Source organism: Ciona intestinalis, unplaced genomic scaffold, assembly GCF_000224145.3.
Source record: "Ciona intestinalis unplaced genomic scaffold, KH HT000049.2, whole genome shotgun sequence".
Lineage (NCBI taxonomy): Eukaryota > Metazoa > Chordata > Ascidiacea > Phlebobranchia > Cionidae > Ciona > Ciona intestinalis.
This window is the reverse complement of record NW_004190371.2, coordinates 291203-305308: the sequence shown is the minus strand read 5'-3', so window position 1 is coordinate 305308 and position 14106 is coordinate 291203. Positions and strand designations below refer to the sequence as shown.

Sequence of the window (14106 nt, the reverse complement as noted above, 5' to 3'; positions counted from 1 at the left end):
CACACATATGGATTATCCTGTCTTTTTTCACCATTTTATTTTTTAATAGAAAATGGATTTCATTAGCTTGTTTTAATGGATTTGATTAGCTTTACCTGCTTTATGAGATATTTTGTCAAAATATTTGTTTACTTTGGTCATCCACAGTTGGTGTGTGAAGGATTCAGAGACGTGGTGACTTACGTGCTCCCAAATCTTCTTCTTGTTCCAATATATCATTGTTTCTATTACTTTGAGCAAATACAGGTTTGTCGTCTTGTTTACCATGTAGAAAACTGAAAAAATCCAGCTACAATATTTATTAGGCTATTTAGTATTTAATATTAAAAACTATTCCAATTTTTTAATTATTGATTCGAAATTTCACTCTTACTGAAGTTATACCTTATACCAGGCACTTGAGCACAGCACCAATGACAGTGATGATAAAGAAGCCTTCAGTCAAGTAGTTAGTGCAATCACTCCAATCAAACTTATTCTTGAAAACCGAGCTGCCATGTTACCTAAGAATAGACCAAGGTATAAAATGTTATGACCAATTTTAAATTTGCTTTTATTCTATATGGGCAAGGTGTTGAGGTCTTTTTTTACAAAGAGTTCTGGGTTTTGGTGTTTAGATTTAGACCACAGTTTTCCTTTTATCCCGATACCCAAAAATTGAATTTGCTTTAGTTTTATTATAAAAATTTCAAAAATGATTCCAAAGTTAGTACAATGATGATTTCACAGACTATTCTTGTCTAAAATATGTAAACGGTGTATATGCAGCGTTTCAAAGCGTAATTTAATAACTTATCATAAAAAGGTTTCAACTTTCAAGCATTAAACATTTGTTTCGAAATAATTTTTTGCCCCCAAATATTCAATGCATTTCATAACAACATTTTTCAAGCAACATACTTTTTAAGCTGTAACATACCATAGTTTACCTAGCATTAATTTGCACAGTATGTCAGCTCTGTTTATTATGGACTAGTTAGCAGAAACCATTGATATATGTGTTTGGAAATTTTTCATTGTGTTGCTATGACATCAGGGGTTGATTTAACAAAAGATTGGGAAGGTTCCGGGGGTTTCCTGCATGCACCATCAACCTAGGAAGTAACGCAAGGTTTTCTAACGGCGCATCCACAACTATGGTGCACTAGCTAGAATTACAATTATGTTGAAACTATGATTTTGCACCATGGTTTATAGATTTAGTAAGAAATGTTTATAGTTTGCAAATTGGGTGTACAAGCTGTACCATAGTATATAAGTTATACAATGGAATTCAGTCTAGTATGGAAATGAGCATTTTCTGACATACAATGGAATTTAATTATTGTATGTTATTGGTGTTATATTCAAGTAATCAGATTGTTATGCAAGGAATATATTGTGTTAAATTGAGAGAAATAACATCTTTGGTTGCAAATCTAATTTTGTTCTTGGATTTCGCAATATAAACAACAAAATGCATTTTTACAAATTCAAAAGGTTTTCCAAGTCTGAAAAAGGCCGTAAATGGTATTTTTTTTTAAATTAACATTTTTATGCACTTAATATACGTTAAAAAAATTATTTTTTTTTCTAAAATAAATTGTTTTTAATATTGGTAAATTCGGAGGTTGCTGCAACTCTTGCAAAATTCTCAGGATAAAATTACATACTGTATCATAAATTGACTCCATTGGTGGATATAATGATTAAATATTTTTTTTTATCAAGCAATTCTAACTGAATCCATAAATATATATAGTGAATGAATGAATGTATGTAACTTGCTTTATCCTCGCATGGCAAGAAAACGACAGACTTTATAATGTATGTTCAATTTTACTTTGTGGGTGATTGTTTTTTTTGTATTATTTACAGTGAAGCAAGTCTTCGTATATCATGGAGAGGGGGTTTACAAATGGAGAAGATGAAAGATATTGAGGAAAGTATAGAAGGATGGTGGGGAAAAACCATTACACAGACATGTAATGAGTTTATTTACGAGGTGGGTTGTGTTGATTGATCATTGTGTTTGTATGAGTTAACGTATTGTGGTAAACAAATAGTATTATGGGGTAGACTGGGACACCTTTAGCACATAATATCCTAATATCTTGATGTTTTAAACAATTAACACTGGTCCATGGAGCTGAGAAGATGTGGTTATATAATTGTTTGAATGTTGTTTGTTTACTACCAAATGGAACGAGAAAATATATCGTATATCAGTGGTCATAGGACCAAAATTTTTAAAATACAGGAAGATGGGGGTACTTACACTTGCATTCCTATGTCTACCTGATTGTAATGTTTAATCATAAATGTAGTGTATGAATTCCAGATTAGGCCTGGCACTCCAGGATTGCATCTATATCAGTGCTACATAAACTTGGAGTTTATGTATTGTATATCGGGTTGCAGAAATTGATTACTACTTGTTAGTATCATGACCAAAACTGCCTTTCTCTATATTTCCCTTCAAAATACCTAAAATAAGCCTAAGCTAATATTGATTATTTCGTCTACATTGCATTTTATGCTGTACAATAGGCCTACTAAGGGTTTTCAAGCAAATGTATTACAACAGCACCCAAATCTGATCAAAGTTTTAAAACTAAACTCCAGTGATACATTCAGATCAACATTGAGCATTTTTTATATTAACACAAATTAAGGTTTTTCGTTGGTATGCCCGTTTAAATCTGAAAAAAAGGAAAATGTTTTTATGGGTTGTCACCATGTCCGCCACTAACCCATCTTTCAAATATTCCAGGGTGACTTAACGAGGGTAATGGGTAAACGATCTTCGGAGCGTCGGGTCTTCCTTTTCGATTCACTTCTTCTTTGTTGTAAATCCAACCAAGCGCGACGACCAATGCCGGCTGTGTCTCCGCATGAATATCGACTCAAAGAGAGAATTTTACTTCGCAAGGTAAAAAAGATATAAATGTTTTGAATGTTGTTATTTACATGTTTAAAAAATGTATTTTATTCTTAATTATGCTTAAAGTCATGCAGTAGCGCCCTAGGTGGTGAGGTAATAGGGCAGTTCTGACCTAAAAGTCAGGTCACATGGTGTGTCATACTACATGACCTCATCCACATAAAACAGAAATGTTAGATGACAATGTGTTTACATGCATTACATCACCGTTCATTGTTTTCGTATATTAATGTAGCTCATTGTTGCACAACGATTCATGTGCGGCAAACTATATAATGCATAGTAACTGTACGTCACTTGCTTGCCTCGTGTCTCTCTTTCGCTAGGTTTGTGTATTTTGGTCGTATTCAGCAACAATATTTATTCATTTATATTCATCTCAAATTAAATTTCTTTGTACACTTTGTAAACATTCATTTAAAGTTTAATAAATGTGCTGAAATAATCTAACAGTGGAGTATGGAGGAAAAGTCATTTAAACATTTTAAATTCCACAAAGCACAGATTTCCCTATCCCCTAAATGTATTTAAACTCTACAGAGCACGGTCACCGATGATGAAAGTTCAGATTGTCAGTTCTCGGTCGACGACGGGGAGACAAAGCACATCTTCTGTGCTCATTCAAGCGAAGAGAAACGAGCATGGATGGCTCATCTCGTCCGACTTCAATATCGATCCACGTATGATCGGATGTTGGATCAATTGATGAGGGAAGAGGCATCTCAACTTCCTGTTCGTTATCCATCTAAAGAAGAGTAAGATAATAATGTTTTTTTGCCCTACTCGATAAATTTTTTTTTAGTATTTTGCAGTTTTGGTAAATAATTTTTTGCATTTTGTTTTTCTGGCAAAAAAATTTGCCAAAAAACAATGTTTTGGCATCCTATTCAGGTCATCTTAATTAGGGTGAAATGACAATCAATAAATGCTTCTAGGTAGCCAAATATTTTGCCGAAAGAGTCAAACTACAAGTATTGATGTGCCTAGTACCAACAGTATGTACAGTAAGATGATATCTTTACGGAGTTTCCAAATTGGAATTTCCTTTTTCAGTTTCTATTAGCGTAGTTCCCAATATTAAATAGCATAGGGTATAATTAATATTAATCTTCCCAATGAACTGAAATCAAATCTGATTGGTTATACGTCTCTATATATTAGTGCAAACAATATTCACCTTCATATATTCATTTTATTATCATGCTTTATTTTAATCCGGGATCCCAAAAGTTTTGTTTTGTCATTAAAACCCTTAGCAGCTTTAATGGGACGCGTCATCTTTTTAATTTTTATCAATTTCTTAGGTGACATTGTTAAAAACAGTTAAACCCATAGTTGTCAAATATAGGAAACCTCATTGATTATTCTAGCGAATGCAATATATTTTGGCTCTGCTTGTTTGTAATGACACCCAGGATAAAACCTGGTTTGCATTCAAACTGGAGTGCTAAAACACGATGTCACCCCTGTTTTAATAGTTAGGTGACATGTCACTTTCGGCACCCTTAACATTACTACTACTGCACATATGTTTTTATACACCAGTGGTAACCTCCTGTACCTTAACATAGGTATCGGTACATGGAGCCAGACAGTCCAGATAACTTAGTATTAGAAGGTGAAGGACAAATCCCTCAAATAAAAGGTGGAACGGTCCTTAAACTGGTGGAGAGACTTACCTATCATCTCTACTATGGTGAGTGTGGTCCACTTGTTTCACTTCCTGATAATATAAAAGGGATTAATAATAATACGATACATTTGGCTTGTATATGTCCGAGACTGGATTTCAACTTGAACCCACAATCCATAAAAACGCTTTTCACAAAATAAGGATCTGGTGCTACGAAAATGTAACAGACAAAAATCAAGTTTGGTCAATTGTATAATAAGAGAAATATCTTTTTCCTAAATGGAATCAGCAGTCTCTTATTCAAAAAAAACATCTAAAAGGAGTTTAATTTTATATTATAGTTTGCTAGAACAGCATTCTAATTGAATTAAAAATAAATTAAACTGTTTTTTTTGGTCTAAACAACTAAGAGTTCTGTAAGCTCTGGCCAATGCCATGTTGATGTCATATTAAGTTATTAGGAATTTAATCCGCCACAGAACCCACTGGTTTAAAAATATGTGCCATGTCATCTTACACAACACTTTGCCAGACTTTCAAAATTTTATTTCGTTACTTCTGCCACTAGGCATGATGTAAACAATCTTTAAGCGGCTTATTTGGTATGACAAGTTTTGTCAAAATGTTGAAAATACACTATGTTTTTATACTAGATAAACCGCTGAAAAATTATTTCAAGTTTTATTCCATATTATGCTTATTATTTTATGCTATTGAAATTATACAAACTTTTCATTAATCGTTATATCATTATTGAAACAATTTGTATGGAATTTAATTTAAATTTATTCAGATTCTGTTTTGTACATATATGTAATTCCTACTAACTTCAATTTGTAGTTCCCGGATTTACAAAGACATTTCTGACAACTTTTCGTTCATTTTGTAAACCCCGGTTGCTGCTTGAGCTTCTAGTAGAAAGGTAATGATCTTTATATTAATGTTATTATTGATTTATATGTTATGTGTCTTGGGATCAAGTTTTGTTAATCTTTGTTATTTGGCTTCTTAATTTAAACAATTTTTAAAAAACACTGAAATAAAGTGGTATTAACTTAAGTTTGACTTTTAACACAGACAACTTGGGTAATAGATTGGGTGATAGAAACTGGAGTATTCTCATTTTTAAATAGTAAGAATTGTGCCTGTTGATTGTAAAAAATGGTCTGGTACGCAACTATTTATTTAACTAATCAAATTGCGTTGTTACGCTTCCGTGACAACTTTTTTTATAAAACGCATCCACCAACTTCTATCCATGGCGTATTTACACACGATATATACTTCCATAGATACAACATAAATATACTTCCATAGATACAACATAAACACATGATATATGTACTTCCATAGATACAACATACCTGAACCCCCACCAACTGAAGCACAGTTAGCAGCGATCGAACGAGGAGAAATTGTTTCTCGAGATGATTTAAAAAGATTCAGGAAAGAATATGCGCAACCTATTCAACTTAGGTGGTTATAATTTAACTTTTATACATGTTTAATTAAGGGTTGTATGTACATGGAGGTTTCGAATGTAATTAAATATTGATGTGGGGCAATTCTTTCTTTTTATGGCAATGAATTAATGCTAATCTCAACAGTAAGGTTTGTTTTGGTATGTTTTTATGGGTTAAATAAACAAAATGCCGCAAATGTAGTACACTGTTTTAAGCCTGTTTTTAATAAACTTTGTAATAAGGTCCTGTATGTTTGATGGGTTTGAAGTTTCTGTCTTAGGTTTTATCTGACATGTTGTAAATGTTATAAATTTTTTGTATGTTTGATATTTTTTGAGTTTCAAGTTGGAGTTTTAAGCTAAAAATTTACTTAAAAATAAAAGTCAGCCTAACATGGTCCTCACCACAGAGTGATGAATGTGATCCGTCAATGGTTGGAACATCACTGGTACGACTTCGAATCAGATTGGGAGCTCTTGGGGTCCGTGCGGCAGTTTGTGTCTTCTGTGAGAGGGAAGAACATGCAGAAGTGGGCGAGGACAATGGAGAAGATCATCGCGAAGAAGATCGCCTCTGAAGAGGACATCCCAATGCCATCGTTCCGTAATGATCCTCCACCTGTTGAATGGCACATCACTCACGATGCAGAGAAATATTCAATCATGTCATTACATCCTATTGAGGTGGCGAGGCAACTAACTTTGTTGGAGTTTGATCTTTACAGGTAATTAAATATGTCCGAGATAATTTATGCGTGTTATATAAAGTCTGATCATACTTTGCATTACTTGGTGTTATAATTTTACTTTTTGTTTTTTAATTTGGGTTACTTCTTGTTAAAGTTGGTGTAAAAGTGTTTTTAGTCAGTTTTTACCTTTTTCCAGTAAGCTAGTTTTAGAGTAAATTAAATTTAAAAAAAAAAACTAGTGTATTTGTACCACCACAAACCAAAGTATGTTCACAGAAAAGTTCAATCATCTGAGTTGGTTGGGACCGTATGGACCAAAGTTGGTAAAGAGACATCGTCACCAAACTTACTGAGGATGATACATTGGTGTACAACTATTACTAGATGGGTGTCAAGGTCTATAGTGGAGGTTAGTGCACTGCTGCTAGATATATATGTCGAAAAAATATAGATACATATATGTATAAACTGTTGCTAAATTAGTGATTTGTTTTAAAAAATTTTTATTTTAATGGCACAAGTTTTTGTAAGTAAATTTTAGGCATAAAATAGTACTATGTGAAAATTATCTTTAACTGTAAAATATTTAAAATTGTTTTATAAATTAGTGTCCTATCTATAATAATATATGGTTCGCCTAAAACAGGATAATCGGTCCACTGTTTAAATATAGTTTGTTTTGTATATCTAATAATGTTCATTGTTTGCAGACAAAGAATTTTGAGGAGCGAACATCAGTAATGAGCAGAGCCATAGAAATAATGCAAGTTTTAAAACAACTTAATAATTTTAACGGACTTCTTGAGTTTGTTGCTGCTTTTAATTCATCTCCTATACATCGACTTAATCATACAAAACAAGTAAGAAACTAAAATCGTTATAATATTTTAAAATATTTATATCTTATCAAGCAATATAATAAGGTTCTAATGAGATTCTGATTCTAAAACTGCAACATCAACCCAAAAGATATTGTTTTTTCCCCTAATTTTTTACCATACTTTGCTACCTTAAAAACTATATTATGGTGTATGACTGTATGTCTACAAATCAAAAAGAAACACTATTACATATTAACTGAAACCTGCAGCTAATTGTGTTTTTTTCTGTGGTTTTTAGGGTGGCAACTCTTTAAATAATATATCTATATGGCTAATACCGCTGTATGGGTCAGGTCAATTAACATTTTGACCAAACATGGAATATCAAACCTCTTGTATCTTCTTAAAAAAACTATTATTATAAAATTTACAGTTAAATTTTAAATAGACAACTTGGGGGTTAAAAAAAGTGTTAGTTTTTTTGCAATAGGACTTAGATAAAATATTATAGAATACATGTAATAATGTATACACAACCACTAACTTATCCAATGCAAACTTTCGACAGCATTTACCGGATCGCTTGGTAAAGGGTTTGAAGGAATGCATGGATCTGTGTGATCCTAGGCTTACTAAGTGTTTGGAGAAGCTTAGATCGTGTGATCCACCATGCGTGCCTTTTGTGGGTGAGTTATGTATAGCTGTAATATCATCTTGGCATAATAAATAAAAGTAGAAGGGTGGGTAAAGTGTAAATTTAAATGCATTGAGATATCATAAGTCACAAATCATTAGTTAGGGATTTTAATAAAAACAAGCTGTGATTTCAAACATATGATATGTTGGGGTAAGATGGTCCAGGTTTTCATTCTCTTTCTTTAGTGAACAAAAAATTACAGAAATATTTTCTTTATCCTTACAACTCCAAAAAAGAAAAGAATAAAATATATCTAATAAACACAATTTAATGGACTTGTTTTCTGCTTTTTTATGTATTACGTAGCCTTGATTCTGTTTAACCAAACCGTAACAACTTGTTATATCAGGAACATTCCTAACAAACATATTGAAGACAGAGGAAGGCAATCCACATCTTCTACCTAATTATCCCGAACACCTCGAGTTGATTAACTTTGGAAAAAGGTGAAATATTTCAAAAAATTTTATGATGTTTAATATTTATTTATTCATTGTTTCTTAAATGTTGTTTTTAAAACTGAATGAATGTATTCTTCTGTTGTTGCTGCCAGGCATAATGTAATAAATTATAGAAAGTAAATAGCTAATCTATGTCATAATGAGGCCTGTCCTGTTTTGTCATATGGCAGACAATTCTTAAAACTTACATTTTTTTAGTGTTTCTGTTGTGATGATTTATTTTATTTATTAGTTTTGTATGTGTTTCACCTTAGTGGTATATTCATATAATAAACATTTTATGAAAATCTCTCCCACAGACGCATGGTAGCTGCAATAATGCAAGATATTCAACAATATCAGAATCAACCTTACAACTTGTTGCCTGTTAACGATATACGGGATTATCTCATAAATCTTAATCCACTTGAGGGACAAACTGAGAAACAATTTAACGATTATATATTTGCTTGTTCGTTAGAAGTTGAACCACGACAAGCAGAGCGACCTGCAAGACTTGTGAGTTAAAACTTTTAACGGCTTATGTAGTGTGAAAAACATAGTGTATTTATGACGTTTTGTTGAAAAGAAAAACTATTTAAAAATTCGAATAAAATTTTAACTGTTCTAAATGTTGCTACACCTTTAACGTGATTTCTTAAACGAAATGGGCCAACTTTAGCCTGAATTATAAGTAAACTAGCGCATCTTGCCACAGAAACTTACCGCTTTTAAAGTTTAATTTTACCTAATGTACTATATTTTCTACTGTCTCTTCATGTAAAGTTTAAAATAACAATCTTTTTAGCCGAGGTCAATGTCCGACAAAGAGATGAAATCTCCCGGCATTGTTCCGAGCAAGAAGAGTGGAAAGACTTTATTCCGGGATGAGTCAAAGATGTCTCTTTTTGAACGAAGAAATTCCACCAATGAGGATGAAGCATCTACTTCAACTGTAGAAAACCACCCAATATCTGTGGTTCCCGAAGAACCCCCATCTCCAGTACCTGATGAACCCCGCCCCCCACCTAGACCACCCCGGCAACCTATTCACGATTTGGTATCTGCACCCCCAATAATGGCTCAGAGCACAGGGGTGTTTACATTTGATCACCCACCATTGGTTAGGGGAACTTCTGAAGCTCCCCGGCCCTTACATAACCCCCCTAAGGACACCCCTCCCCCTATACCTCCCAGAGATGTGGTTTACCCCCCCATGCAAACATTTGTGCAAACTGAACATGAATTCTTTCACAACGAATCAATGTTTCAATACCACCAACCACTATCAGCCTACCCTGATGTTCGGTATAATCCACAAGATCAACCAAACGAAGTTGAACAATTCTCCCAACCAGAGCCGAGATTTGTTCAAGAACACGGGTTTATCTTCCCTGAAAACAATTTCACCCCCAGCGAACGGGGATTTCCCCCCGAACCCCCGCAAATCCCAGATTCTGCCCCCAACCAAGCTCCACCTGTTCCCCCCCGCGACCCCCTGTAATCCCCCCGCGTGACTCACCTCCTATCCTTAACTCGTACGATACATACCCTGGAATGCGATATGTTCCTGACCCCACCCGCTTTGTAACAGGGATGCCCCAGTATCCCAATGTGCCCCAAAATGACGCGCCGCCCCCAATTCCACGACGCCAACCAAGTGCTCCAGCCCTGTAACGCGCTTTGCTTGTTTTGATGCGGTACACGCTCCCTACTATTGTTGTTGTGTGATGTGTGTCACATTATTACCGTTGATAAATCAATTATTAATTTTATTAACAAGTTATCTGGTTGAAGCAGTCTCTTTATTCCATCAAGAAAAAGGTAGCTGCCTGTTTACTTTTGGTTACTAAACAAGCTACAGGACTTTTACGGCTATGTTGAGCAGTTGACGTAAGTATATATGCATTTCCCCACATTAAATGGACTAAAAGAGTATTAGTGGCATTCGCTAAACTGAAGTACAAACTGTTTTTCAAAGTAAACTAGGTTTATCCTGTCAGTTAAAAACAGAACACATTTTGTTTTTGGTTAGAAAACAGGAATGTCTTGGCTGTTATCCCTTTTGTTATATCAATAACAGAGTTATAAATAAGAATTCGGAAGTACCATCAAAGCGAGAGTCCCCGCGTTGCCAAAATAAAACTTTGTTTGTCTGAAACCGCGTGAAGTTGAACTTCGCGTTCCGAATATTTCCGAATATTTTTTGCGAAGTTCCGATTTCTAAACTGGATTTTTGTAACGTCGGTCATTTTAATCAGCTGTCACTTTAGTACTGAGCTGACAATTCTGACAGTTCCCATACCCTAATTACTGCGCCCAACCGTTTGTTCCCAGCTTCAAACGTACAAGGGCTCATAAAAGGATTAACAGAATCAGTTTACGTTGTAATACAGGCTGTTGCATTAAATGTTTTGATTTTAGTTTTAACGTTTTGGTTTTTCATAGTAAGGCCAGCTAACCGTTCTAATAGAAAGATTCAGAGACTACACTGTAGTTCACAAATACAAATGTAGCTGTAGCATTTGTAGAAAGCATATACAGTAGTAGTATGTTAACATATTAGTATTCTTTGTCAAGCGTAATTGTGCTGAGTTTGCAATTTGCATAACAAAACTTGAAACAAAACAACTTTAAGTTAACTGATGTGTATGTGTGTTGTTGTTTTGTTATACGTTAAAAGTGCAATTAGTATTCATATACCTTGAATTAATCTGTTTAAATATTGTATTCTTTATTTGTACATTTTGTTAATTTATATGTAATGTAACTGAAAGTGTTTTATTGTGTTTAGAAATATATATATTATATTAGTTAGTCACTATTTGGTTTCTGTGTTTTGTTGATCATTTTGCATGTTATAATAACATAATAGGTCAATAGAGTAAGACAAGGTAGTATTTGTACACCCTAGCAGCTATTACCAAGCAGATGTGTAAATTGTGTCTATTTTCGATTTTGCTGAAAATGTGTTAAAATGACCGGCAATGGTTTATTATATAAATCCGGAAGTATTTACACTTTGTTAAGTTGTCACCGAGATTTTATAAAATTCCCATAATTTTAAAAATCAGAGCAGTTTTGCTAATTCGCAAGAAAATACATGCACAGATTATTTGTAATTAATACTTCTGTATGAAATCAGAGCCATATAATTTAATACTAACATGTTAAGAAGTTAAAATATCCTTCACGCAAAAAAACATTTCATACAGGGTTGTCAGAACTTGTCACTATGAATTTCAAATTTGTATTGGCAAAAGACAAGCACCAACCTATTCATTCTGTAGTAACATTAAAGCCTGCTTCATAATGGATTTCCTAATACATTCACTAATCTATGATGTAAAGCATGTTTTATAATAAATTGTATGTAGGTAACATCATAGGCACAATTTTATTGACCTATGATGACCTGTACAATGCTACGCGCGCATTAAAATTTAATAAACTTAGTGCATAGCTCCAACCTCAATCAATAACCATCATTGGAAAATTAGATTATGCTGTCATTTTCATAACTTTACCCATGGTTAAAATTCCCAGGAAACTAAAACCCTGTATTTTATGTTGAACTTTGACCTGTATTCTGTATATCCTTATGTTAGTATATCTAAGTGGAATATAATTGGAATCATTATTAAATTTTTGTTTTAAGCAGCCATTGTAGTATGGAACCCTAATATTATTCAAAAGCTATTACAGTGTATAGGTTATAAAATACAGTTACTATAAAATAGTTTTCTAAATTGCCAAAGTGCTTCGCTTTTTGTTAGTATTTTGTAACATGTTCGTTGTAATGATAGCGTTTAAGTTTAAATGTCTTGAAATTGTTGGCGTTTTAGTATTTAAGTATTACTATTTAATAGGGAAATTATTTAAATTAATTCTATGAATAGATTTTAATTTTCTTTGTACAACTTCCTCTTAATAACATGATTTTCTAAGAAAAATCAAAATAGTAGTAGTTTGCTAGAACTAAACTGAACATTCTTAGTTCGTAAATATTTTAACTAGGAGGTAGTATAAATCACTTGGTATATATAAACAATTGTAGCAATCACTGATCAGTGGTCTTTAAATGGTTGTAGAACCCTGGGTGTCAAGGTGATAAAAATGAGCCAACTCAGTCCTAGATCTTAGGTTCCATTGTTTCATAATCTACATGCTATATGCAAGTACAAAATGTCGCACTCCCAATAAAAAATACTCTTCAAAAACTATCAAATTGGCAAGGGGCAAATTATTAAAACAAATACGTGAAATTAAAATTTGGTTTTGCCCTTATGTAATTCTGGATTTGTCTCTCTTTGTATTCACAGCCAAGTCTAAGCACTTAGTCACAAATCACAATATCTTAGTTGGCATGTCAGGAATTATTCGTTTGCTCTCTGTCTTGTTGATAACTGACAGTCGAGAATGTAAATAGCTGGTAACAGTTGTATGGTATGGTGGTGCAAAATGCTTTACATTTTAACCTTAAGTTAAGTCTTGTTAGTGCTAGCAAATGTCTGTTGTAACACATTTGTCAGTTTTAACAAAGCTTGTCAATTTTACAATCATCTTAAAATAACATTGATGTTTGTGTAGGATAAGGTCAATAGTAACTGCAAAGAATTTGGTAAAATTCAATACGTTATAGCCAAGCCTACGCTACATAATACAGTCCAAAAAATGGAATGAGGTGATATAATGCGGGATGAATAATCAAGTAACCCCTACTAATCTTTATTGTTGACAAATGTCAATCATTATGACATACAGAAACATGACTACAGAAACATTTAAATATAAATGCTCAATTAAAGTAAACTTCCAAAATAAAATCAATTGATTGTGTTTTCCAAGTTACCATCATAAAGGGTGAATGTAAAGTTTGACTTTGTAAATTCTGGACCCTAGTTTGAATTTGAAAGCCACTCATAGTAAGGTTAAGACCTACATTGTGACTTCTCCTAATTATTTATTGTGTCATAACTATACAATATGCCATGGTGTGTAGAGTTACATTGTGAGTGGTGTAATTTTCTTATCTGTTTACACATGTTGTATATGTTGCCCTGACTTCTGTCATGAAGTTCACAGAGCAAGTAAATTGCTCGCCTTTATCCCAAATTATTTGCGTCATAGTTTTATTGTAGATATTTACTTCCGTGTATTGTGTCTCATGGCTTATAATTTCCCGTTTTTGTCTGCTTTAACCCACATTGTTTCCATTTATGCTTCATTGCTTTTAAAGTGGCTGAAGCTACAGACAACAGTATTGTCTGGGGTTAGATCTAGATGTAAGGGTGTATCATATATTTAATAGCCTAATATATATAAAATATATTATAATATATATATGGTAATTTTCAGACTAATGTTTTGTTCTATGTTCTTTAATATTCACACCTGTGTGTAGAAATTAAATTTGGTTATACCATTTCAAAATTATAGTC

General features: G+C 33.2%; 1 protein-coding gene across 1 annotated transcript; it reads left to right on the top strand.

Annotated features, from left to right (window-relative positions):
* Window positions 1-147: 147 nt before the first annotated feature.
* Window positions 148-10461, top strand: LOC100179302 (son of sevenless homolog 1; the record flags this gene model as incomplete). The annotated part of the gene is given in 15 exon segments (XM_002122011.4): window positions 148-246; window positions 395-519; window positions 1858-1984; window positions 2753-2911; window positions 3464-3678; window positions 4495-4619; window positions 5397-5478; window positions 5910-6032; window positions 6429-6743; window positions 6984-7116; window positions 7418-7567; window positions 8097-8214; window positions 8575-8671; window positions 8986-9184; window positions 9474-10461. Coding segments are annotated over 15 exon segments (2763 nt in total), but the record flags the coding sequence as incomplete, so codon positions are not given.
* Window positions 10462-14106: the final 3645 nt, after the last annotated feature.